Source organism: Prunus persica, chromosome G8 (genome assembly GCF_000346465.2).
Source record: "Prunus persica cultivar Lovell chromosome G8, Prunus_persica_NCBIv2, whole genome shotgun sequence".
Lineage (NCBI taxonomy): Eukaryota > Viridiplantae > Streptophyta > Magnoliopsida > Rosales > Rosaceae > Prunus > Prunus persica.
In genome coordinates, this window is record NC_034016.1 from 18560034 (window position 1) to 18584696 (window position 24663).

Here is a 24663-nt window from a genome sequence, read left to right on the forward strand (position 1 = left end):
TCATTTTGATGATAAAAGGAAAAGGAAAAGAAAAGAAAAAGAAAAAGAAAAATAGGAGGCACTAGATAACACCCACCCAGAACAGTGATTGATGATACAAAAGATACCCAATACACGTAACTGGGATAAACTTTAGGTGTGGGAAATTGAAATGGTCATGAAATTATTTGATGGAGACTAGAGATTTTATATGTGATTTTGTTTTAGATGAATAGATTAGGTAGGCGTGATTTCTTCTCATCATGGTTGCTTTATTTCTTTTCTAAAGTAGGAGGCATGTGGGGATGGAGAAAAAAAGATTAACTGTTCAAATTATAAAAGTAGACCTTGCATCTGAATGTGTGAAAAGAAAAACAGAGACAATTAGGTAGCCTTGTTTTTATTATTAAAGAACAAAAAATTATCGATATTGTCGAAAATGTATCGATAATATGTCGTTATGTTTTGTTGGCGATATAGAGAATTATGGTACTACATTTGAAAAAATAGTATTGGTCAACCTGTGGTTAACTAATTAACCACCCCAACAATCTTAAACATACACATATGATAGGCAGATGTCATTGTTTTAGTTCAAAATCTTAGCAACCCAACGGCTCTAAACATGGAGGTTTATGTTGACATATCTTTGTCAGCAATGGGAAATCAAGGGAGGGGTGATATGATATAAACAATTAGAGCATAATCCAGTAGATTGACATATCTTGTGGGCCATATTAATATTATTTACAGTTTTATAAATATTTCAAACCAATTAATTTCTGAAAGAGTTGCTATTGGACCATGCCAATGTGGATTTTCACTATATTCCAAATGAAGAGCCTTGTGAGGCAAACATGTGTTACGTCTCTCTGCTTTGCATGCATGATCGTGTTGCTCTCTGATTGGCTCATCACACACATGCACACACTCTCTCCATGCTCTTTCCAGAAACCCAATCCAAATCCTCTGATACAATTCAGAAATCCCATCTCTATGACAAGGCCCAGCCATTAGTCTTCTACAAATCTTATCCTTGAGGGATTTTTGGTAAGATCCGTCTTTGAAATCTTTCTTGGGTTTTCAAGAAAAAGTCTTGATCTTTCCAAATTCAATTCAATTTGAGGCAATAACAATGCCGGCTGAGGTGAAGAATTTGCAAAACAACGACTCCAAATCCATCTCTCTTTGGTATGTTGTTGCTATTTTTGTGTCTTTTATTTCTCTAATTTTGATGGGTACTTGCATCCACCTGTTAATTAAGTTGCTCTGTTCTGTGCTGACCAAAAAAATTATAAATAAATAAATAAATTTTGCTATGTTTCTGTGATTAGTGTAAGAAAAGATTCAATCAGAACTGCATCGCTTTCAAATTTTGAAAGTTGTCATTTTTAAAGATTGGAAGCCAATTTGGGAAATTGGATAATTTTTATGATCCCATCTATGGGTGGATTTACAGGTTAATTAGTCTACTAATTATGCACACTTGTTATCCTTGTCATGGATAAATCCCAATTCCCACATGTCATGTTTATGATTTACTATTACTAGGCTTAACAAAACCAAGGGTACTCTGCCTCATGAAGAAGATGAATTAGCCAAGGCAGTACAAAAGAAGATTGCAAGGAAGAACATGGCAGAAAGCAAACCAGCTAAAAATGCCACTCCCAACAAGACTTGCATATGTGCTCCGACCAACCACGCAGGGTCGTTTAGGTGCCACCTCCATCGGATCAGCGTTGCGTGGTCGGTAGAAGACAGTCGTAGCAAATCAAAGCTGCAATGCAAAGCAAACTTCAATGCCAATGCCAAGAATGGTCTTCATGATGTGGTTGAGAAACAGCCGAAGCTATCGAGATTCGGCAGGGCTGCCTCTGCAAGAAGTTGCCACGAAAACCTTCCTTGCACAATGGCTGAGCAAGTTAATTAATCTGTTCTGTAAGGTTTTAGTTATGGTTCCTCCAGTTGTTGTAATTTGTAAAGGACAATAGTTTTAGAAGCTTTTGCAAGTAGTTTTTCATGTATTTTGTTTCCCTCCTTCTTCTTATGATCAGCAGCGTCTCCAATTTCAATGGATTTTCATGTTTCTGAAAGTTGTAATCTTAAGAGGAGTGTTTCATCATTTTAAGTTTCATTAATGGATATATTTTCAGCAAAAGGATCAAAATTTGGATGAAGATGATGATCAAACAAAACAAGGGTCATGAAACATGAAACAGAATAATCCATATGATATTTTCGTAATTAAACAAATATTCTTTTCAACCTTGTCATATGAATTGTTCATGGAGGTATACCACACGACATGTTATGCTTTCCTATGTTATCGCTTTATAAAATAAAAAAGAATTATGTGACACATTTTCAATCGGGTGGACGCACATAAACATCAGTCGTATGAGAGGGTGGGCCCATTTCTGCACCCCACGGGCTCCCCAAGAAGAAAAGCCCTAAGAAATAAACCCTAGAAGAACCAAGGATATGGCGTGGTGGCCAGTGGGAAAGTATATATATAGCATATATAAACATAAATCGGCCAAACTCTTGTGCAGGGAAATTGATAAACTTAGATGAAGGCCTCTAACCTGAAAACAATGGTGGCTGACTGTGACTGGTCGGATCTTCCTCAAGAACTTGTTATCTCCATTGCCAACCGGATAGTTTTGATGGAGGATTTTACTGCTTTTGGTGCGGTTTGCAAATCATGGAGATCAGCCGCCACCAAGGAAATCTTCACCAGTCGAATAACACATCAGGTTCCATTCCTTAATAATCATGTCAGATTTTGATTTCAAAATTTGTTATAAGGGACGATTTTATGCCGTGAGCGGTGATGGGAGCGTTTGGGTTTGCGACACCGAAAACCCTAAGCAAGCAAAGGCAAAGGTTGTTGTTCCAGCGGTGCCAGGAGAAGTTCTGCCTTCAGCTCGTAGAAAGGTAAATCTGGTGGAATCAGCAGGCGACTTATTAGTGGTTTTCACTAACGAATTCAGAGACGACCTCCCAAGCCCTAAGTTTAGGGTTTTCAAGGTGCCTTTGAGGGATGGCAAGTGGCACTTAGACTCGGAAGTGAAGGACTTGGGTAATAGAACCCTATTTTTGGGTCGTGATAGTCCTTCATTCTCTATTGTCAGCTCGTGCTGCTCTGGATTCAAGCCCAATTGCATATACTTTTTATTCACATTATATGGCCACTGGGTTTTCGGTGTTTTTCATATGGAAGATGGAACAGCTGAGAAACATTTTTGGTCCCCTTACTGGGGGAAACCGTGTTTCTGGAAAAGGCCTTTTCTTTTGTATGAACTACAAAGAGCATGGTCAGCAGAATTCAGCATGGTCGGTTGAAAACGGTAGCAGAAAGCTGCAATGCAAAGCAAACATACGAAGCTATCCAGATTTGGCAGGGTGCCTCTGCAAGAACTTGCCATGAAAACCGAGTATAGCTCTGGCTATACTCTTTTGAAAAAATAGAACGAGTCTAGCCGCTCGGCTATACTATTCCTTGAAAAAATACAGAGCCGAGTATGATTCGTTTAAAAAAAATATCGAGTATAGCCGGCCGGCTGTACCATTCCTTAAAAAATATGGAGCCGAGTATAGCCGATCGGCTATACTATTTCTCTAAAAAATAACAAAACTGAGTATAGCCGCACGGCGTTACTATTTCTCCAAAAATAATTTTAAAAACCCAGTATAGCCGGCCGGCTATACCATTTCTTATTAAAAAAAAAGAAGAATTAAATTATATAATTACTTAAGAAATTTTGAATAAATTAATCCAAAAAATAAGATACTAAAAAATGAAAAAAAAAAACTTCTTCGTCTCCCTCTCACTCTCGTCCTCTCGTCCTCCCCCAATTTACCATCAGACCACAAGCACAACCAACCCAAAGCCACCCACCACCACCACTCCAACCCCAATCCCATCTAATCCCAATCTCAGACAGCCACTCTGTTTCTCAGACAATCCAAGGCAAGCCTAGTCGTCATTCGCATCACAACCACCATCATTTCTCTCCTCTTGCCGTCTCTATGCCTCTCTCTCATTAAAGAACAAGTAAGATTTGGTTCTTAGGGTTTTCCAATATTATCTTGTATTGCTGACCCAGCAGTGGATCTGATATAGGACAACCTCTCAAATTTTCCTTTTTCGACGAATTTGATTTTCTTTTGCCATCTTGATTAGATTCTCAAAATCCTTTTCTTTGTAGCCCCAATTCACTTTCACGTTTTCATAAGCAGAGAGTTGTGTAGGGGAATTGACAAACTTTGATGATGGCCTGTAACCTGAAAACCACGGTGGCTGACTGGTCGGGTCTTCCTCAAGAACTTGTCGTCTCCATTGCCAAACAGATAGCTTTCTTGGAGGATTTTATTGCTTTTGGTGCAGTCTGCAAATCATGGAGATCAGCCGCGGCCAAGGAAAACTTTACCAGTCGATTAAAACATCAGGGCCCATTTCTTATGCTCCCACAGGAACATGGAGCTGCCATCCGTAAGATTTAGAGCTTCACAGACTGTAAGGTTCGCGATCTCAATCTGCCAGAAGCTGAGGGCAAAGTATGTTGTTCTTGTTCAGGATGGCTAATCACTTTACAAGGTTTGCAATTTAATCTGCTGCATCCTTTAAATCGTTCACAAATTAAGTTGCCTCGTTTTACAGATTCTAGTGCAAAACTTTCACCAGTAAGCATGACAGATTTTCATGCCATAAAGAAATTTGTCCTCTCATCAAACCCTGCTTGGACATCAGATTATACAATCATGCTTCTTTATGACTGTAAACAATTGGCATTTTGCAAACCAAGTCAGGATCGATATTGGACAAGTATGGATTTAGTTCACATCCAGTTGATATAACTTGTTACAAGGGACGATTTTATGCCGTAAGCCATAATGGGAGGGTTTCGGTTTTCGACATTGAAAACCCTACCAAGGAAGCAAAAACTGAGGTTGTTGTTCCACGGCTGCCAAGGGAACTACTTGTACATATTTCTCCTGGTAGAGTGAAGTCTTTGGTGGAGTCAGCAGGGGACTTATTAGTAGTTTCGGCTCATGAAGAAGGTTACGAACGAGCTCCTAAGTTTAGGGTTTTCAAGGTGCCTTTGAGGGATGGCAATTGGCAGTTAGACTCGGAAGTGAAGGACTTGGGTAATAGAACCCTATTTTTGGGTGATAATAATACTTCATTCTCTGTTTTGGCCTCGGACTACTCTGGATGCGAGCCGAATTGCATATACTTTTTTTCATACATATCTCAGCAGTACATATATTCCCGGCAGCCTCATAACTATCTTTTACCTTCAAGAGAGAACATAGACATTGGTATTTTTCATATGAAAAATGGAAGAATTCAGGAACACTTTTATTGGGAACAAAGAAGGTTCCCTACCTTTGGGACACCTTGTTTGTGGATTCAACCGAAATTTTTAGAGGGAAATTCTTGCTTTGCGCCAACTACCAACAAAGTCACAGGGAGTTACAGGAAAAAACAAAGTCGAATGTGCTTAAGCCCTTGGGTTTAGTCCAAATGGCGAGTGAGGAAATTTTTTATTTTTTTTTGGAAAGTTACTTTTCTCTTTGTAGTGAAGAATATCAATGGAATTCTGCTGCTTTTGATTGGATTAAGGCTAATAGTGATTCTGTTAAGGAGGCTGATAGAGTGCAGGCTTTTTTGCTTGGAACCCTCCTGAACTTGGCCAATTAAAACTGAATGTGGAATGGCTCTGGGAAGAGTGCCTCAGGTCTTATTGGAGCAGGAGGGGTTATTCGCGATTCCTCTGGTGTTTGGATTGCTGGCTTTGCTGTGAACTTGGGTCAAGGCCAGATTTTGGAGGTTGAGGTTTGGGGATTATATTTTGGGCTTTAGTTGGCCTTGGACAATGGTATCTCTAATCTTCTTGTTGAGGTGGATGCTGCAATTGCTGTGTCTCTTGTTCAGCAAATTGGTACATTGAATTGTCACCCTCTTGCTGTGTTGGTGGATAGCTGTTGTGTTCTTATGAGGCGTATTGGCAACTGTCACCTTGCTCATGTTTACAGATAATAGAATTTTGTAGCAGATTGTATGGCTAACTGGAGCTCCAATTTAGACCTAGGAGTTTGCTATTTTGATGATGCTCCTGCCCGGGTTACCTCCTTCTTAGTGGATAATATGTTAGGCCTCGCTAAACCCTTGATAGGTCTCGTTTGATTTGTATTAGTTAGTTGTTTCTTTTTGGGGTTTTTTTCCCTCCTTATTTCATCCAAAAAGAAAAAGAAAAAAAAAAGAATATCAATGGAATTCCAAAAAGTTACACCAAACAGCTCAAAAATTCTTGCTTTGTATTATATTTGCCACCCTCTTGGAACAGTTGAAACTGATATTGAGAAAAGTGCATCGTTAATGAAAACACAATCACACATTCGCTGAAATGCTCCAGAGGTCTGCCTTCTGTCCTATTTTTGCCTGCAACCTCGCGTCCTTTGCATTTGTGTTAGAAGATGATGCCTTTTCCACCTGTTTCTTTATTGAAACTGTGCGTTTTTGTGTGAACAGGAATAAAAGTCACCCTGTTTTATTCTTCCACTTAAAAAATATGTATCTGAGTTCAAATCTCTGTTTTCATAATTTAGATTAAATTAAAGTAAAATATCGTTTGTGTAAAAAGAAATTTATTTATCATGTGACGTACCCTTTCACAATCGGGCTGGACCCACAAACACATCTGACCTGAACACAGAGGGTAGGCCCATAAGACTGCTTCACCAAAGAATTTTTCTACCACGAGTCGGCGCCCAAAAGAAAAACCCAACCATAGCAGCGTATATAATCAGCCAGTGGGAAAGTATATATACAGCAGCATCATATAAAAACATAAATCGGCCAAACTCTTGCGTTGCAAGCCTCTCCTCTCTTCTACACATAGTGCTCCATTAAGCCTTCTCTTTGTAAGTACACCACGTTTTCAATAAACAGTGAGTTGTGCAGGGAAATTGGTAGGTTTTGAAGATGGCCTGTAACCGAAAAAGAAAAACCCTGATGGGGGCTGACTGGTCTGATCTTCCTCAAGAACTTGTTATCTCCATCGCCAACCGGATAGCTTTCATGGAGGATTTTGCTGCTTTTGGTGCAGTTTGCAAACCATGGAGATCGGTCGCAACGAAGGAAAACTTTACTGGTCGATTATCACATCCATTCCTTATGCTCCCGGGGGAAGATGGAGCTGCCAATGCCATCCGTGAGTTGTACAGCTTCACAAAAGATAAGGTTCAGAAGGTCAATCTGCCAGAAGCCGAGGGCAAACTATTGTGTTATTGTTCAGGATGGCTGATCACTTTAGAAGGTTTGAAATTTACTCTGTTGCATCCTTTCAATCGAGCCCAAATAAAGTTGCCTGATTTTAGAGATTCTGATGGACGACTTTCACCAACAAACATGTCATACTTTCATACGGTAAAGAAATTTGTGTTATCATCAAACCCTTCTTGGACATCAGATTTTGCAATCATGGTTCTTTATGACCATAAACATTTGGCATTTTGCAAACCAAGAGAACATAAATATTGGACAAGTATGGTTTTAGAGGAACATCCACTGGATATAACTTGTTATAAGGGACGATTTTATGCCACGTGCTATAATGGGGTTTCGGTTTTCGACATTGAAAACCCTAAGCAAGCAAAGACAAGGGTGGTTGTTCAAGCGTGGCTACGCCTACGTCGACATGTACATGGTTCTTCTGGCACAAAGACATATATGGTGGAATCAGCAGGGGACTTATTAGTAGTTTTCTCTTACGGAGATATATACCGACAAGCTCCTAGGTTTAGGGTTTCTAAGGTGTTGAGGGATGGGAAGAGGCCGTCAAAATCGGAAGTGAAGGACTTGGGTAACAGAACCCTATTTTTGGGTGATAATAATTATTCGTTCTCTGTTATGGCCTCGGACTATGGATGCAAGCCGAATTGCATATACTTTTTTTCATGTATATATCGCCAGTACATGTATCCCAAGTGGGGTGATTGGCTCGTACGTTCAAAAGAGAACATAAACATGGGTATTTTTCACATGGAAGATGGAAGATTTGAGCAGCACTTTGGCTCCCCTAGTTTTGCTTTGAAAGAAGCAAAATTCCCTACCTTTGGGACACCGTGTTTCTGGATTCAGCCGAGTTCCTAAAGGAGAAATCCTCCGGCAACTCTTAGGAATAAAGTTGTAAAACCTTAAGCCTTGGGTTTGTCCAAATGGCGAGGGAAGGTGTTGAAATGAGTTAGGATTATGATAGGTTTGTCACATACTTTCTTTTCGTTTTTCTTGTTCTCCCTGTATTTGTTTATTTGTTCGTTTGTTTAACATAACTGATTTAATTATTTGGCTACTTCTTCCCTTTTTAGCTATTTTCCTAAATTTTAACGTTATTTGAAGGATAACATTGGAATTCAAAATGTTACACCAAACACCTCAAAATTCTTGCTTTGTATTATAACTGCTACCCTCTTGTAACAATTCAACCAAAAAATAAACCCTCCTGTAACAATTGAAACTGATATTTGAACTGATGTTAACAAGAGAAGTGCATCGTTAATGAAAACACAATTCAATATTCATACCCGGCTTGATTTTGATTTATTAAAAAAAAAAAAAAAACACTTCTCATTCTCTGAACAATTTAGCATCAGACTATCAAACCTCGTACATTTCCAGCCGAATAATATTCATGGTCAGCCATTTCATCGACAAAATGTCGAAACTAATTCTCAAACCCAACCTTACACAGTAAATTATTCTTAGCTATGGCTGAAAGGGGTCTTTTTTTTTTTTTTTTTTTAAAAATTTTTATAAAATTTAGGTTCGTTTCTTTTATTATTTTTTAGCTTAACCTAACTGGTATGAACGAGAGAAAAGGCGCATCGTTAATGTTGAACAAGAAGAAGAAAAAAAATGCACAATCACACATTCATAGACATGGAATAATGGATTTGAGGACAGAGGCACCAACCTCTCTTTCTCTCTCTCGCACACACAGGCAGAGACAATGTGTGTGTATATATGTATATATACAAGAATTATGAAACCTGCAAAGCTCTGACACGTGCAGTTAGCTCCCGAACTTGACTCCTCAGACGCTCAGGATTACAGAAGAAATCAACAAAGACACCCCGTTGAAGCCCGATTTCCTTGGCGTGATGTTTTACAATCTGCACGCCATATACCATTACATTACATGTGAGTAGTTTATATCACCAATAACAGGATCAAGGTCCGGAAAGAGTTAAACTAAACCAATCTATGCGTCTGTGTCTGACCGCGATTTTCAAATCTGTAGCTAATTCAGTTGTATAACTTAAATAGAATATTAGTTAGGGAGCAACTAGAAAGATAACTTCGTTAATTTTGTGTAAAAATTAGCCAAATTCTTATCATGTACGTGTTTGTATGTTTTCACCACATTTAACACCGAGTCTAGATCTCGAAAGCCTACAGCAAGACCTTATTTGTGCTCACAGTGCAAAATCATACTCCAATCAGGAGACAGACAGAGAGAAACATATAAACAAAGCTCACCTCATTTTTCTTGCGATGCTCCAGTGTCACCTCTTCAACTGCAGCGGAGAGTTTTGCATTTATCTTCTCCATTTCATCAAGCTCTTTCATCAATGGCTGGAAGAAAAATAAAAAGATATAACCTTCGCATAGGAACAAAGGCAAGAACAGAAAATATAAGTGTAATGGTGAGGTCATACCCGAGGGGTCAGTATCGGTTGTGCGGTTGTCGAAGATGCAAATAGCAATTGCTGCAAACTTTGAATTAGAGTGCACCTAATACAAATTACAAAGAAATGAGATGCTTTCCCATAAAAAAGGGATGAAGAACAACACACACAAATTCATCATAGATACTTCTGTGCACAAAGCAGACAAAATTGGCAGCTGGAAAGAGTATTGAAATGTACCCCAGACAATACAAGGTATGTTAATTCATTTTCACACGCCTATTTAAAGGCCCAGTCAATAACTGTTAGACTAATACTCTTGATGATTCAGAAAAACTGGAGTAACTCACAGCTCATTGACACATCTATTTCTGTCCTCTGGAAGAGAGTTCTCAAGATCAGACTGAAGGGTCATCAAGTCTGAATGAAGACTAGATATCTGCTGAACAATACCCGGAGCTGATACATATGTTGATAGCCCAACTTGAGCATCTAATGAAAAGTGCAGATAAGCAAAAGAAAAAGGAGTAATAGGATTAATAGAAAATCTAACAAAGTTTACGTTTATCCAAATTTAATGTGCTGTCATTACTTGAATGGATACTTAAAAGATCTCTGACACCATGCAAAAAGTGATCCTGATCATCCACTCCTCCCTGTTCTTGTACATCAGATGCAGCTTGAATTAGTGCCAGGCAACGACCCTATAATGATAACAAAGAACCATCATCAGCCATTATTAGGGGAAAAAAATGAAGGATTGAAGCATGCCACCAAAAGCAAGGTTTCCCAAATAATATGAAGCATAATCACTACCCAGTTCTGAGCAAATTCATAACAGTATTCCATTAAGATGTCTTATCACTTAAGTTTTGGGTGCATCTAGAATTTCATTTAACAGTAAAATGCATGATCTTATGACCAATAAACTATTTGCTTCAATTCCTTCAGTGATTAAGAAGGAAGGGAGGAGATATAGTGGGAAAATAACTAAAATCTAAGAGATAAGAGAGAATAATTTATAAAGGTGATAGATGGATTAATATATACCACACGGCCTTTTGTTGCTGATAGGTAGGCTTGCACCTCTGATTCAATAACTTTAAGCAAGGAGTATGCTCCGAGCATGTTTTTCTTTTCCAGCTGACAAGCTATTTTTAAGAACTGATGCCTTGCAAGCTGATTAACAAGATGATTTATAAACTGCCAAGAGAAATTGAAACAAAGAAATGTTAGTCCAGAAGATCAGGAAGCTTTGTGATATGAACTCATTGCTCTTTTAATTGTGCTAACACAACTAGTGCAAAAATTAATTATGAAACTGAACACTGTTCTCATATAATTGCTTCACATACTGCAATCAATTATTTTCAAAGCCAGACCTTTGGATCAAACAAACATCTACAAAATCACATTAAAACAAAAACAAAAACAAAAAGACAGGTAGCTAACCATACCGCTTTCTGCCGGTTAATATAATATTCTTGTCGCATGACCTTTAAGTCATAATCACCTACAAATTGATAAATCAGATCACATTAGCAAAAAAGAGCTTTCTCGCCAATAAAGAAAAATAATTTGATGTTGTTTCACTCTGCACTTCTAGAATGGTATAGTTACAAATAATACCTTGCAATATATACGTGTCTTGGAGTTGAGCCAGTTCCCAACAAAGATCCGGAATAGTCTTAAAAAGAAATACACAGTAAGTCTAAGATTATACACTCAAACTAAATCAATGAAATGAAGCATATTGAAGGCAGAAAGAAGCACATTGTAAAGAAGAATCTTTTAAGAGTATCAAAATATGCACTCCACACCCCAAGAATAAAAAGCATATAGAGAACCTCAGAAGAGGAGAAAGGACAAAACAATGGAAGGAAATTTTAAATGCTTAAATTGAGCAGTTCATAAGCTCCAGGAGGAATACATAAAAGAATGAATACAAGCAACATGATTAGCAGGTAGCATTGCCATGATATTTTTCCTTATGTGACTCCTCCCTATGACTAAAGTTGGAATTCAACTTGTCCGCAGAAGATTTTGGAAATTCGGACATAGCAGGTAAAACGTAGTAAACTTAACAAACCTCAGATAACAACTTCTCTTCCTTGTGATAAGAATTTGATAGTTCTCCAACAAGTTCTGAATGCTTTCTCCTGTACACATATATTAGATACTCTTTATTCCAAAAATATTGTGAAATGTTGATGATAAGAAACTTAAAAGTCTACTACAAAGCATAATGAATTGATGAGTAAAACTGCATTGTACCTAAGGGAATGAAGATCAAGATGAATGTGCGCTTCATCTGATGATACTTGAGATTTAAGCACCATTAGAATTGCTTGCTGTTTAGCATTCTCAACTTGGGCTTCCACCCATTGTCTTTCACTTGTCCCAAAACTGCGCATAATTCAACAGTTACAATTAAGTCAAACTGCAGGGATTGTAAGATTATCAAAAACAACATTGTCAGCATGACCTGACCACGAGAAAAAGTCAAACTGCGGCTCCTCTAAAAATTATTGATCTCATGTTTTCCAAGAAAGGCTTAAAACCTAATCAACCAGAAATAGAAAAAATAATCCAAACAACAAAAGTAGGGTTGAATTATCAAATACCACATCACATCAAGGAATGTGTTGGAGAAAGATAAAATAGAATAAATGTATAAAAAAGTTGTACCTCTCAAGTCTCAGAAGAGTAAAATAATTAACTACTAGAATATGCCCTCTAACTCTGATTATGAAAATCAAACTGTCAACTTCTTGTACCTTCTTTCTAAAAAAAATTTATCAACAAAAGGGATCAAAGTAAATGATAACAGCCATTGTTCTAATTTCTTATAGAGGATGTAGTGAATCTGAGACCTCTCTGAACAAATAAGTAGGTAACATACATATCAATCAATATAAGTTAGAAACTCTGTGAATAGCGGAAGAATGTTACTTACATTGAACGAAGCCGTTGCAACTCAGAGACACGCTGATGATGGGATTTTTCTAAATCTGCTGCAATCAACGCACCAAATAAAAGGACTCAATATTTGCTACTTTATATAAGTTAAAACGTCATAAGATATCTGGATACCTAGGCAACTCTAGATAATGGGGAGAGAAGGGAAAAAATAAAAGCGTGAAAATAAAGCTGGAAAAGCAACAGGAAATATTACCTCTTACGATGATATTTGAGATGTCTTCAAGACTCACCCACGAACACTTAGACTTGCCCTCTTCAGCAACTAAACGAAAAGGTCCCTGTTCATTTCACACAGTAAGACTTTTGATCTTTTAGTAACTAAAGTATTCTTTCTTAAAGGTGCAATTCTAGTATATGGGGAGAACACAAGAGAAAAACTGGAGAAAACAATAAGAGATAGGGATCAAAGAAATCTACAAGAGACGAGGTTTTAAGAAGTCATCCAGACGATTAGCAATACTAACAAAGATATAATTCCATGAGATGAGCTACTTTGAAATATGAATACTAGAACTCTGTATATAAATAGCAATTTTGAAATTATTCACAAAAGACTGGAAAACTGGAAGAGAGTTTATAGTCTACTTCCCAATGCAGAGGATTCTAGAAATAACAGGTGGCACAAAGTTTTAATGAATATCTGAAAAGTAAGTTGCAAAGCAACACTGACACACCGATCCATCACCAATTAGATTAGCAATGCTTTAAGCTGGAAAAGAAAAAAGATGCACACTCGTACGTCATCAGTAATTAAGATTAGCAATGCCTTAAAGGAGGAAATACACACCGTATCCAACTGCTTAGCAAACCACTGATTTAGCTCCTTGATACACGATGAATCTCCAATTAAGTATGGATGAAAGTCTGAGTAAGCTAAATAGATGCCATCCCCTGCAAGTAGAGCTAAAACTCATCATTAGGAGGAAGCAGAAAAGTGATATTGGATTCTTCCTTCTTTTCAATTTCAAAGAAAAAAAAAATCTGGGATTCTTCCTTCAGTTGTGCATGATTATTCTCGTAATACAATGCAGAACATAAAACTGAGAATTAAACAACAAAGATTGTCCAAAATGTTCAAATAGTCAACATAAGTACTATAAGGTAAAAGAATAATACCGTCTCCAGAATGATAATGAGCCAACTCTTGTGCTGTAGAAGCCATCCTTCCAAGAACTGCATTCATCTAGATTACAATGAAAGAATTAAAAAAAAATCGTGAAATTTTACGTGGCAATATATTTCTACAAGTACTTTTCTCTTTGAAAAATTAATTAAAATCCATGCATCAAACTAATAATTTTATGAGCTTGTATTGATCTTACATTCACACACATATGCCTGTGTGCATGTGTGTGTACATAGATGCAGGTTCAACTGCAGACGTCAGCATGCGGAAATTTCAGTGGGCATTTGAACGATCACTCACATGCTCACCAATGGACATTCACATGTGAATGGTTCTATAATATATGTATATATATGCATGCATAAGTATGCATGAATCTATGGAAAACCAAACCCAATCAAACATATTGATAATATTGGAAAAACTATATGCATCAAACTTATCAATAACCACTGTCCTCAATTTGCAACACAATCGATGTCAAAAGTATTCCTTTTCCAACATAGTCAAGAAAATGACAAAATCCATTCCGAATGCTTTTTTCCCTAATATACCTGCAAATTTCTTGCAGAAAGGCTATCATCTATAGTTGCCAGATGCCCATTGACAGTAGATGTTGCAGCAACTCGAGCCCGTCTCCCTTGGATCAAAGCAGAAGCCTGACCAGTAAGCATGTCGAATTGAGAATGCAGGTGCCTAAGCTGTCTCTGCAACTGTAGAGCTTCAGCTTTATATGCCTGAGTTGCATCCCTAAGGAAGAAAAGAAATCCATAAGTAGCGGGAGCAGGATACCGCAGTGATATATCACACCAAAGTATCATCTTAATCCTCATATATAGGCCAGAAGATACATATTAACTAATGCGTCACAAATAAATGTGAACACTGTGTGGTAAAAGTATGGTACCGGATATCTTTGAGTCCCTCCTCAGCTGCGAAAACTGCCTCCTGGTTATCTGGCCTGGAAGCAAAAGCTGAAATGCTATCATAAGCAAAGTCCAAATCTTCCCCCTGTAAAGTCACCAAGTATCAATGCATATACTTACGAAGTTTGAACACAACATATGAAAACTCAACCATGGTAATTTTCTACCTCCAATAGCTTCCCTTCCTGTAGAAACTGCTCGTACCTAAACAAGAAAAAACAAATACAAATTTTCGCTTAATAATAAATTACAAATTCTAAAATTCAACCAAATGACAGCAAATTGGGAGAGAGAAAGAGAGTAACTGTGAGAGCTCGGGGAGAGAGAGAACGTTGGAGGGTCGAAGGCTGGAGCAGATCCAGTCGAGGATGGGTCGTGCGTCGTCGTATTGGAAAGGCCATTCGAAGCTGTCAGGGTCCAATGCATCAGCCCCTTCGTACCCTAATTCACCCAACAGAGCGCACAGCGTCGCCCCGCTCATTTCCCGATCCTTATCTTATCTTTGCTCTTCTTCTGTCGCCAATGGCGGTCCCTCGGAATCAGATCTTGTGATTTTTCAGCTTTCAATTTCAAAATTTTGTCAGCGAGAGAGAGAGAGATAGTGAAGTTTGGGACGTTTTGGCGCCGGCCTCTGCAAATTGACGTCGTCTCCTTCGTTTTGCCTCACAATTAATTCAAAGTTTTGTTTTGCCGTTTACGATTGCATTTTGTTATTTCGGCGGATGATGAGTACTACGTGCTTCTGTTAGTTGTACGTTGTGGACAAACTTGTCCTTTTCGCTTCGTTTTCAATTGACATGAAAGTTTGAACTGCTGGGCAGCTAAAGACGATTTACAAACTTCGTAATTATATGATCAAATCAATCTTAATTATGCAAATTTGTGAATTAAAATTGCTGTTCTCACTTAAAATATACTATTTCCAATTTTAAAAAAAACATACAAAAAAATCATATGGCTACAAAACAAACAATAGCATCATCAAAAGATATTGTTAAAACGTTTATAACAGTCCCATGTATATTGTTGCATATCATATGACAACGTCAAGCAACACTCATGGTTCTCTAGCCTAAACCCCTTCGATTCTCCTGATATTTTGCTCAAAATCACAAAATTCCTATGCATTTTGGAAGCACAGTATCAGTCAATTCAAATATGCCAACGGTTACACGATTAAGCTGCCTGGTTTCAGCAGTAGGATAGATGTCAGAAGTGTCACAGTGACAGTTGAGGAAGAGATGAAATATGGAAATGAAGCACCATTCCGAGCCTCTCGTGAGTCGTGATACATATACAAGTGCATAGACCCCATTTGCAGTTCTTCACTCTCTTTCATTATCTGGGAAGTATCTGTGGGTGTCAAATGGCTGTCTCCGGGAGTTCATATCATGGAAGTTAGAAGAAGCACGTTCTCCAGACATGGGTGCAAATGCTGCAACTCAAATACATGAAACTAATGAGAACTGCACACTTTAGACAATTTTCCAACTGAAATTATTGAACAGAAAAGGAAATGAGGAAAAAGAAGATTAGCATATCTAGGGCATATTTAATGTCAATTTGAAATACATCATCCTTTTACACAGTTTGCAAATTGTATGTTCATATGACCATCTTTCTCAAATTGCAAGAAATAGAAATGTGAATAGTCAGCTCTCTAGCGGCTACAATATGTAGAATGGATCAATAGTCAAAATCTGGAATTCTTAGCACACTAAATTGTCAATCAACATAATTTTTGAAGTTTTATAGCCCTTTCAAAAATAGCAATCTAAAAAAGACTTGAGCATAGACCTGGAGAATCCAACTAATGAATACCAAATAATCTAACCGTGCTCAATCTACAATCAAAGATATTTATAGAGAATCTGTAAAAGAACATTCTTCAACTACTGTAGTACAACGGGCCAACTTTAATCTGAAAACCAAATCACAAAAGCAAAAGTTCACAACACAAAACTTTTCAAACTACGTTAAACTGACCTTTCTCTCTCATTCTCCTTTCTCTGTCATACTCGAACTTATCTCGAATCTGGTTGACCTTTTCCCAGGTATCGCCTTGCCTGTTTCCGAAACCATTGTCCTGCAACAAAATCAAGTCAGTTGAGTGAAGAGTCACACATAAATATCCAAAGGACCAAAGTACTCAAATAGATCTAAAGCAAGAGATATCACAAGCAACCCTCTTGTATAGTAAGTAGTACCATGACTACAGGGTATCTTACACCAAAAACAAATCATGGTGTCACATCAATAATCAAGAGCATGACAAGGAATCTAGAGAACCATGACATGATGAAGTACAAGTGTTAACAGGCAACTAGGTGACTGATCAAATGAATTGAACTGGCTATTCGATGACAAAATCCTATTTACTTTGGTTACAAAGTTTGCTTGGAATGGCTTCATTTACCGCATGCGGACAGAGAGAAACAATCACATTCACAACAACACAAAGAAGAAACTTTTGAAGATAATACAAACAATATATTAGGTTCAGGATTGCAGGTTATATGAATGTATAGAACTCTGCTGATAATGGAAAACTATGTGAAATGTGGGGCTGCCTACTTATTATTCCTAACGTGTAATTATTCAGGTGTAGGTGCACAGAGAGCCCATGTATTTATTTAACTATCTTCAGAGCTATATCATCTATCTATCAGGTCCAAAACTGATTGTATCAAATTCGTACCTTGAATGGCTCGCTATGGGACCGCTTGCTCCTGAAACACAAGCAAAACAAAGTAAAATCAGGGCCTGGATGTCATAATACAACACAATGGAAAGTGAGATTTTACACAAATAAATCAGTTGGGATTTTCAATTAACTTCTCTTCTTTCATATTAATTCTTGAAATACTGAAAACAATCCCAGAAATTAGTCAAGCAGAAACACCTGTACGGAGAGAAATCATGGTCATCATCTTCAGCAGAGTCGTAATTCGCATGGTCCATGGCAATTTTTTTGGAGTAACCCTCGTCCCAATACAGCCTCTCCCAATTTTCTCGAAGCTCCTGGTAGAGTTCCATGTACCTTTTGCACCAAGGCTCATGTTCCTTTCAATGCAAAAGAGTAAAACCATATTTACAAAAACACCAAACAACCCAATTTGGGAAAGGGAAAAAAAAGAACTGAAAGCTCTAATCTGATTCTGAACTGACCGTTTCCTTGAGAACAAGGCGAGTGCGGCGCATGAACTGTTCTCTGAGCTGCTTTCGACGCTTGTTGGGGATGTTATCTCTGGGAATGACGAACCGCTCACGTGGAGGCACGTGATCGCCGATCTCGTGGATTTCGCCGTCGACTATCCACCACTCGGACTTCTCCTCCGACTTCCTCATAGCCAGGGCCGGAGACTTGTGCCTTTGCCGGCGCCGGGACGGGCCGGACTCGGTCCGGACCCACCGGATTTGGTCGACGGCGGCCTGGAAGCATGAAGGTGAGTTCTTGAGTCGTTTTGCGAAGGAGAGCATTAGGGAAGCACAGTTCGCGGCTTTGGTGCCGAGTACTGTGTACTAGTAATCTGAGCGAAACCCGGTTTGACAAAACAAAAAAATTAGAAGGAAAAAAAAACCGCTTATAGCCGCGCGGCTATACTATTCCATGTTAAAAGTAGGAAAAAGCGAGTTTAGCTCGAGTATAGCCGCGCGGCTATACTATTCCTTTTTTTAAAAAATTTGGAAAAAAACCCTGTATTTTCTATTTCTTTAAAAAATCAAAAAAACCCAGTATAGTCGGTCGGCTATACTATTTCTTTAAAAAATTAATAAACCGAGTATAACCTTTCGGCAATACTATTTCTTTAAAAAAAAATTCAAAAATCGAGTATAGCTGAGCGGCTATAATGATTCTGAACTGGCGTAATCTCAGAGCCGACGACATCCCTAGGGGTTGCCACCTCAGCCATGGCCCCGTCCGTATTGTTAACATGGACCGGTGAGCAAAGCTCAAAACTCCTCCTATTTTTTTCCTTTATTAATTTCTAATTCGAACTTTACTTTTCTCCTACTTTCCTAGCAAGCAAACAGATTTCTTTGTGTGTTATGGTCTGTTTGATTGCTTAATCTTACTGATTGGAACGAATTTTAAAAACCCGAGTATAGCCCCGTGGCTATATAATTTCTTTTTTAAAAAAACAATTTGAAAAAAAAAACTAGTATAGCCGCGCGGCTATATTATTTCTTTTAAAAGAATTATAGAAACCGAGTATAGCCCATTTCTTTTATAAAAAAAAAAAAAGACAATTTGAAAAAACAGAGTATTTCATCAAAAACATATAGAATCAGTTAGTAACTGTAAAAGGCTCATGAATTTGTTTGGAAGGATTAAGCTTCAGTATATACATAGAGAGAGGAATGCTGTGGCTGATTGTTTGGCTACTTGAAGTCACAACTTGAATCTGGGCTGCTGCTTTTTTGAGGAGAGTCCTGGGGTTTGGTGTCTGGGGATTTTCCCCCTTTCTTGAAAAGGAAAAACATATGGAATCTCTTAGCGCTTGGTGAAGGTCCTTAATCTTTATCAGTTAGTGCTCTTCCTCGTGGAACTGAGAGGAAGCAGCATGAGGGATATGAGGAGGTCATTCCCCCAACACCAACACCAACAGCACAAATGAAAACCTGGGGAAAAGTTTGTAGTTCCATCATTCTACGTCATGTTTATCATTTTAGTTTTATTTCCTGGTTCTCAATATTCTTACTTAAATTTGATAAAGAGCATAGCCAAGCATTTGCTGGTGGTTAAACAAATACGATTATCCTTGCTTGCCATTTCTTTTATCACCTACTGACCTCTATTTCTGTTATTGCAATTTCTGTTTACTGTCTTATGCTGTGAGATTGAGATAACGGAGTTAGATGAATTCGCACAAGCTGATTTTCGTGGACATAATTTCTCTGAACCGTATTCAGAACGGTATATTTCATACTATTTATTACACTAATGAAAAAATATACTAGTAAGCTATTGATTATGTTGATTATGTGAATACCAAACCATTGCAGTGAAAGTGCTGATATGATATGCTTGAATGTGATTTCCATTTACTTGCAGGTTTGTTGTGCCCCAGCAGGAGCTGGCAAAACAAACATAGCTATGATTTCTATTCTACGTGAGGTATGCAAATGATTGGCTATTCCTGGGTCTCTATTCTCATTTTTGGTAATCATACTTTTTCTCTTACTACTTTGGCTTGATCTCAAATTCAGACATTTGTTTTTGTATTGTGTTTGGGTTAATTGCATAGTTAAAATGGCATGGGGACGGCTGTAAATTAGGAAAGACCGAGTACAGCCGGGCGGCTATATTAAATCAAAGCCAAGTACAGCCGCCCGGCTATAATATTTCCTTTTAAAAAAAAATATAAAAATCGAGTATAGCCGTGAGGCGATACTATTAAAAAATTAGCAAAACGGAGTATAGCCGATCGGCTATACTATTTCTAAAAAAAAATTTAGGAAAAACCGAGTATAGCCGCCGGCTATACTATTTCTTGAAAAAAATTTGAAAAATCGACTAAAGCCGCCCAATTACACTATTCCTTAAAAAAAAAAAAAAATCCGAGTATAGCCGCGTGGCTATACGATTTCTCTAAAATATTTGGAAAGGGGTATAGCCGCGGCCATACTATTTTGAGAACAAGGCGAGTGCGGCGCATGAACTATTCTCTGAGCTGCTTTCGACGCTTGTTGGGGATGTTATCTCTGGGAATGATGAATCGCTCATGTGGAGGCACGTGATCACCGATCTCGTGGATTTCTCCGTCGACTATCCACCACTCGGACTTCTCCTCCGACTTCCTCATAGCCAGGGCAAGAGACTTGTGCCTTCGCCGACGCCGGGAGGGGCCGGACTCAGTCCGAACCCACCATATTTGGTTGACGGCGGATTGGAAGCATGAAGGTGAGTTCTTGAGTCGTTTTGCGAGGGTGAGCATTTGGGTAGCACAGTTCGCGGCTTTGGTGCTGAGTACTGTTACAGCGCCAGTTCTACCAATTCGAGGGCAACCCAGTCCGACAAAACCAGTTTTTTAGTTTTTATTATCGATAACTTTTTATAATTACGGTTCAATTTAATTGAATTTAAGATTATTGATGATATTAAACTCACACACACTATAAGGATGTTAAGATTTGAATTCAGAATTTTTTTTTTCGCACGATTTATATTTAAACTTAAAGAAAAGGAGTTGAAACTAATCGCCACGAATTTTGGTTTGATTGATTTATCTAGAATGACTCTCAAACTAATCCTACTTTACATCTCTAACATATATCAAATGCCACTTCATACTACGCGTTAAAATTATATCGAGAAAACTTCATGTCAAAGATGTTAATGAATTTAGATGAGTTAAGAAATTTTAGTTTTAAAATTATAATGGTATTATGAAGTATGAAATGCAATATTACTACAAATACTGATAAAATCCAGATTAGAAAGTTACGAGTAGAAAAAAAAAGTAATTCGATACAATTTTTTTAATGAAGTCGGTCTCCAAGTTGTAAGTTGTAGTTTAGTTTGTTTTGGTTACAAATATTTTAATTTTTTTCTATGTAAGCGCTATTCGAAGAGGAGGAAATTGAACTAAATTGCCTAATTTGGTTTACTTTTACCCAATTTGGGCCGAAATTTTTTAGTTTACCATGAATTAGACCGGGCTTGGTAAAAGTCGTGCCCATACCTCTAAATTGGATTGGGCAGACCCAATTGGGCTGGAAAAGACAGTAACCCATCCCTGCCCAACTACTAATGTTTCGAAAGTCGTAACGATCCATTACACGTGTCTAAATCAGAGCATCAAACATTTGGAAACCGCGAAAACTGCCAGGGTCTGTGAGGAACTCGAATCTCGAACTCAGTTGATATCCAACGATCACCAGTCACTCCAGCAGTAGGCCAATAGCTATAGTGCGGTACAGAGAAAAAGTCACCGCGCACAGAACACTCGCTTCCCGCCCTGGTTCAGTTTCTTGGAGAAAATGTGTGGGAGGGCTCGCTGTACTCTCAGAGCGGACGACATCCCTAGGGCTTGCCACCGCAGCCATGGCCCCGTCCGTACTGTTAACATGGACCGGTGAGCAAAACTCAAAACTCCTCCTATTTTTTTCCTTTATTAATTTCTAATTCGAACTTTACTTTTCTCCTACTTTCCTAGCAACCAAACAGATTTCCTTGCGTGTTATGGTCTCTTTGATTGCTTAATCTTACTGATTGGAACGAGTTTTTTGGTATGTGCTAAGGTTTCGCCCGCTGTTCAATGCGTCGCCGGGGTCGAATTTGCCTGTTGTTCGTAGAGAAGACGGAGGAGACGGCGACGGCGTTGTTGTTCACTGTATGAAATGGGGGCTGATCCCTAGTTTCACCAAGAAAACCGAGAAGCCCGATCACTATAAGATGGTAATAGCAGTTACATTTGTGGTTGATGCTTTCCAGTGATGGTAGTTTAAATTTGTTGTCTTTCTTAAAATTTCAATCTTGATTTTCCATATAAGTAAGCTTGGATTGCGTTGAGATGTAATTCGTGTTTGAAAAAAAAAAATTGCAGTTTAATGCTAGGTCTGAGTCCATTTGCGAAAAGGCTTCTTTTCGACGTCTAATTCCTAAAAACCGCTGCCTCATTGCAGTTGAAGGGTATGTTTTGTGCTATCAATGATTGACATCTTTTCAATTTTTGTCGTGTTGGACTCTCTGAATCTTTCCTTTTCATTCTTTCTATTCAATGCTTGAAGTTTTTTTTTTTTAATTTATAAAATTTATTTATTTGGCACTGGCCAGATTTTATGAATGGAAAAAAGATGGTTCTAAAAAGCAGCCTTACTACGTCCACTTTAATGACGGCCGACCGCTTCTGTTTGCTGCTCTTTATGATTTTTGGGAGAACTCTGAAGGTAGATAGTGACAAACATTTTGTTAGTAAACTCCCCTCCCCACCACCAAAACTTCTGTTAATTTGTTTTGCTGTTATGTTTGTATTTGTTTTGGTCTAGGTGATATTAAATTTCATTAAAATTAATTTTATCTGAAATTTGTTCATCAATATGTGTTGAAATGAAGTTTGTTTATATCTAGGCAATGATATATCCACTGTATGTTACCCTGTAGGCGAGAAACTTTACACCTTCACTATCATTACAACGTCTTCATCTTCAGCTCTAGGGTGGCTGCATGGTGAGTCCTGCTCAGTTTTATTGATCTATAATTTCTTTTCTAATACTGTAATATGTCTGGATACTGCTATAGGTTATGCATTACTTTTATTGATCTATAATTTCTTTTCTATCAGTTTATCTGATAATTTGTACTTTTGTAGTTACATTTCTTTGGCCCCGCGAACTTGTTAAGAGTGCTAAGTGGAATCCTTTGCTCCAACTAGTTAATTTGTGCGTTCCTGTTGTGGCACTCTTTGCCAAAGTTGTGTAGTATTAATTTATCATTACAGACAGGATGCCTGTTATTTTGGGTGACAAGGGATCTACCGACTCATGGCTAAGTGGTTCTTCAACTTCCAATTTTGATTCATTACTTAAACCATATGAAGGTCCAGATTTGGTAAGTGGTTGTTGAACTTTACAAATGAGAGGCGTAACATTTACTATTTAGTATTGATGAGTATCAAACATTCAAAGTACATTTATTGGATGCTAAAATTTTTAATCACCAGGTATGGTACCCGGTGACACAAGCAATGGGCAAGGTGTCTTTTGATGGACCAGAGTGCATCAATGAGGTGTGACAGTTTTGTGTTTTCTTTTACATATATAATGCTTATCATTTGGACAATAGGAGGGATTTAAACCCAATAATCTTCACCAAGATCTCTATGTCGGGGTAAACTGAGAAATTTTGACTGGCAACTTTGAATCAGAGGAAATGATTCTTTCACTTTTGTTTCTTCCATTAGTTAGTGTTCCATTTGAGATGGAAACTTTATGGAAGTGACAAGTTAAAGGTGTCTAGGTGGTCTCATGGAAAACTTTCCTAACAACGGAATCCTGCTGTAACATTCCCCATCCAAGTTGTAACAACTTGTTAGAGACTGGCATTTTTTTACTTGTTTCCCCTCTCATCATGTGTTGTGTGGTTTAGTGGTCCATACAATTAACAAAATGATGCTTTCTATGGAGTAACTTTTTGTTAATTATATCCAGTTTTTATGGGTTGGTAATGTGTCTTGATTGTCACTTTAGATATGTAGGACCAAATTCTGTTTTCTTTAGGTTTTCGGAGGATTTGGGATTTCCCTTCTTTAGCTAGGGTGGGGTTGGGCGGGTAAAAATATGTCAAGTTCATGATTGCTTACTAAAGATTACAATACAGCTAGTTACTGATTGTATTATTTTTCTGCAGATACAGCTGAAGACAGAGGGGAATAATTCAATCACAAAGTTTTTCATGTCGAAAGGAACCAAAAAAGAAGAATTAAACCCAAAGGACACTAGTTTTTACGACTCATCTGTGAAGAATGATTTGCCAAAAAGCGTGAAGGAAGAACCTGAAGGCAAAGAGAAAACAGAACAACCAGCCTCTACAGAAAAATGTGAGAATGATTCTAAGGGCCAAACAATATCGCAAGAGGGTGTATCTAAGGGCCAAACAAAGCGAGACTATGAAGAGTTTTCGGCTGACTCTAAGCCAGTTGCTTATGAAACTAGTGAGATGTCTGCTAGCCCAGCAAAGAAGAAGGTTAACCCGAAGAGTTCTGTTGACAAGCAACCTACCCTATTTTCGTACTTCGGAAAAAGCTAGTTTTGTTTGCTAGAACTTCAGATTTCCTTAGTACACGCCACGTTTATATGGACACGGGTTGATAATTTTGATTCGTACGAGGACAGAGATGAAGTTTTCTGTTTTGCAATCAATCTATGGTCTTGTAGTCTCCCCCCCCCCCCCCCCTCAGTTAGAAAAACGTCTGCAATATTTTTTTTTTAATAAAAAAAAAAAAAAAAAAA

General features: G+C 38.0%; 6 protein-coding genes across 10 annotated transcripts; 4 read left to right on the forward strand and 2 right to left on the reverse strand.

Moving 5' to 3' along the window:
• LOC18768547 lies at positions 943-2145 on the forward strand. Its single transcript, XM_020570713.1, has 2 exons — positions 943-1170; positions 1531-2145. The coding sequence occupies exons 1-2, from the start codon at positions 1115-1117 to the stop codon at positions 1907-1909; spliced, it is 435 nt and encodes a 144-aa protein (XP_020426302.1). The 5' UTR covers positions 943-1114; the 3' UTR covers positions 1910-2145.
• On the forward strand, positions 4764-6284 carry LOC18767171 (F-box protein SKIP23; the record flags this gene model as incomplete). The annotated part of the gene is made up of 1 exon (XM_020569984.1): positions 4764-6284. A coding segment is annotated over one exon (741 nt), but the record flags the coding sequence as incomplete, so codon positions are not given.
• LOC18768895 (F-box protein At2g26160) lies at positions 7001-8140 on the forward strand. The gene has a single exon (XM_020553583.1). The coding sequence runs from the start codon at positions 7001-7003 to the stop codon at positions 8138-8140; it is 1140 nt and encodes a 379-aa protein (XP_020409172.1).
• Positions 8881-15457, reverse strand: LOC18768349 (AUGMIN subunit 3). 3 transcript variants are annotated; one of them, XM_020569983.1, is made up of 18 exons: positions 15015-15457; positions 14877-14913; positions 14691-14794; positions 14338-14533; positions 13774-13840; positions 13445-13548; positions 12851-12935; positions 12632-12689; positions 11950-12081; positions 11765-11834; positions 11305-11362; positions 11133-11188; positions 10726-10878; positions 10280-10379; positions 10026-10167; positions 9706-9781; positions 9527-9622; positions 8881-9159 (listed from the first exon to the last, which is right to left on the reverse strand). In XM_020569983.1, exons 1-18 carry the CDS (start codon positions 15188-15190, stop codon positions 9028-9030), a joined length of 1842 nt encoding a protein of 613 aa, XP_020425572.1. In that variant the 5' UTR covers positions 15191-15457; the 3' UTR covers positions 8881-9027. The 3 variants fall into 3 exon arrangements, with proteins under 3 accessions (XP_020425572.1, XP_007201727.1, XP_020425571.1); XM_007201665.2 differs by having other exon boundaries at positions 10268-10379; positions 15015-15447; XM_020569982.1 differs by having other exon boundaries at positions 10268-10379; positions 12632-12686; positions 15015-15444.
• Positions 15656-18245, reverse strand: LOC18766789. Its single transcript, XM_007200308.2, has 5 exons — positions 17878-18245; positions 17612-17772; positions 17408-17438; positions 16696-16795; positions 15656-16144 (listed from the first exon to the last, which is right to left on the reverse strand). The coding sequence occupies exons 1-5, from the start codon at positions 18187-18189 to the stop codon at positions 16035-16037; spliced, it is 714 nt and encodes a 237-aa protein (XP_007200370.1). The 5' UTR covers positions 18190-18245; the 3' UTR covers positions 15656-16034.
• On the forward strand, positions 18643-24604 carry LOC18766273 (putative SOS response-associated peptidase YoqW). Of its 3 annotated transcripts, none has more exons than XM_020569638.1 (8): positions 18643-18652; positions 21955-22111; positions 22260-22345; positions 22490-22602; positions 22784-22882; positions 23154-23263; positions 23376-23441; positions 24062-24604. In XM_020569638.1, exons 1-8 carry the CDS (start codon positions 18645-18647, stop codon positions 24458-24460), a joined length of 1038 nt encoding a protein of 345 aa, XP_020425227.1. In that variant the 5' UTR covers positions 18643-18644; the 3' UTR covers positions 24461-24604. The 3 variants fall into 3 exon arrangements, with proteins under 3 accessions (XP_020425227.1, XP_020425226.1, XP_007199067.1); XM_020569637.1 differs by lacking the exon at positions 18643-18652 and adding an exon at positions 21581-21788; XM_007199005.2 differs by lacking the exon at positions 18643-18652 and adding an exon at positions 21583-21788 and having other exon boundaries at positions 22817-22882.

What these genes read in the sequence shown, in the direction of transcription:
- LOC18766789 (XM_007200308.2), bottom strand. Translation starts at nt 18,189, where the DNA reads ATGCTCTCCTTCGCAAAACGACTCAAGAACTCACCTTCATGCTTCCAG. An exon ending in GCCTTGTTCTCAAGGAAACG is followed by an intron (nt 17,773 to 17,877) that starts GTCAGTTCAGAA and finishes TTGCATTGAAAG; the next exon opens with GAACATGAGCCTTGGTGCAA. An exon ending in CCCATAGCGAGCCATTCAAG is followed by an intron (nt 16,796 to 17,407) that starts GTACGAATTTGA and finishes ATTTTGTTGCAG; the next exon opens with GACAATGGTTTCGGAAACAG.
- LOC18768349 (XM_007201665.2), bottom strand. Translation starts at nt 15,190, where the DNA reads ATGAGCGGGGCGACGCTGTGCGCTCTGTTGGGTGAATTAGGGTACGAA. An exon ending in CTCAAATATCATCGTAAGAG is followed by an intron (nt 12,690 to 12,850) that starts GTAATATTTCCT and finishes CGTTGATTGCAG; the next exon opens with CAGATTTAGAAAAATCCCAT. An exon ending in AGACACGTATATATTGCAAG is followed by an intron (nt 11,189 to 11,304) that starts GTATTATTTGTA and finishes ATCAATTTGTAG; the next exon opens with GTGATTATGACTTAAAGGTC.
- LOC18768895 (XM_020553583.1), top strand. Translation starts at nt 7,001, where the DNA reads ATGGGGGCTGACTGGTCTGATCTTCCTCAAGAACTTGTTATCTCCATC.
- LOC18766273 (XM_020569637.1), top strand. Translation starts at nt 21,694, where the DNA reads ATGTGTGGGAGGGCTCGCTGTACTCTCAGAGCGGACGACATCCCTAGG. An exon ending in CGTACTGTTAACATGGACCG is followed by an intron (nt 21,789 to 21,954) that starts GTGAGCAAAACT and finishes GTATGTGCTAAG; the next exon opens with GTTTCGCCCGCTGTTCAATG. An exon ending in TTTTTGGGAGAACTCTGAAG is followed by an intron (nt 22,603 to 22,783) that starts GTAGATAGTGAC and finishes GTTTATATCTAG; the next exon opens with GCAATGATATATCCACTGTA.
- LOC18768547 (XM_020570713.1), top strand. Translation starts at nt 1,115, where the DNA reads ATGCCGGCTGAGGTGAAGAATTTGCAAAACAACGACTCCAAATCCATC. An exon ending in TCCAAATCCATCTCTCTTTG is followed by an intron (nt 1,171 to 1,530) that starts GTATGTTGTTGC and finishes TACTATTACTAG; the next exon opens with GCTTAACAAAACCAAGGGTA.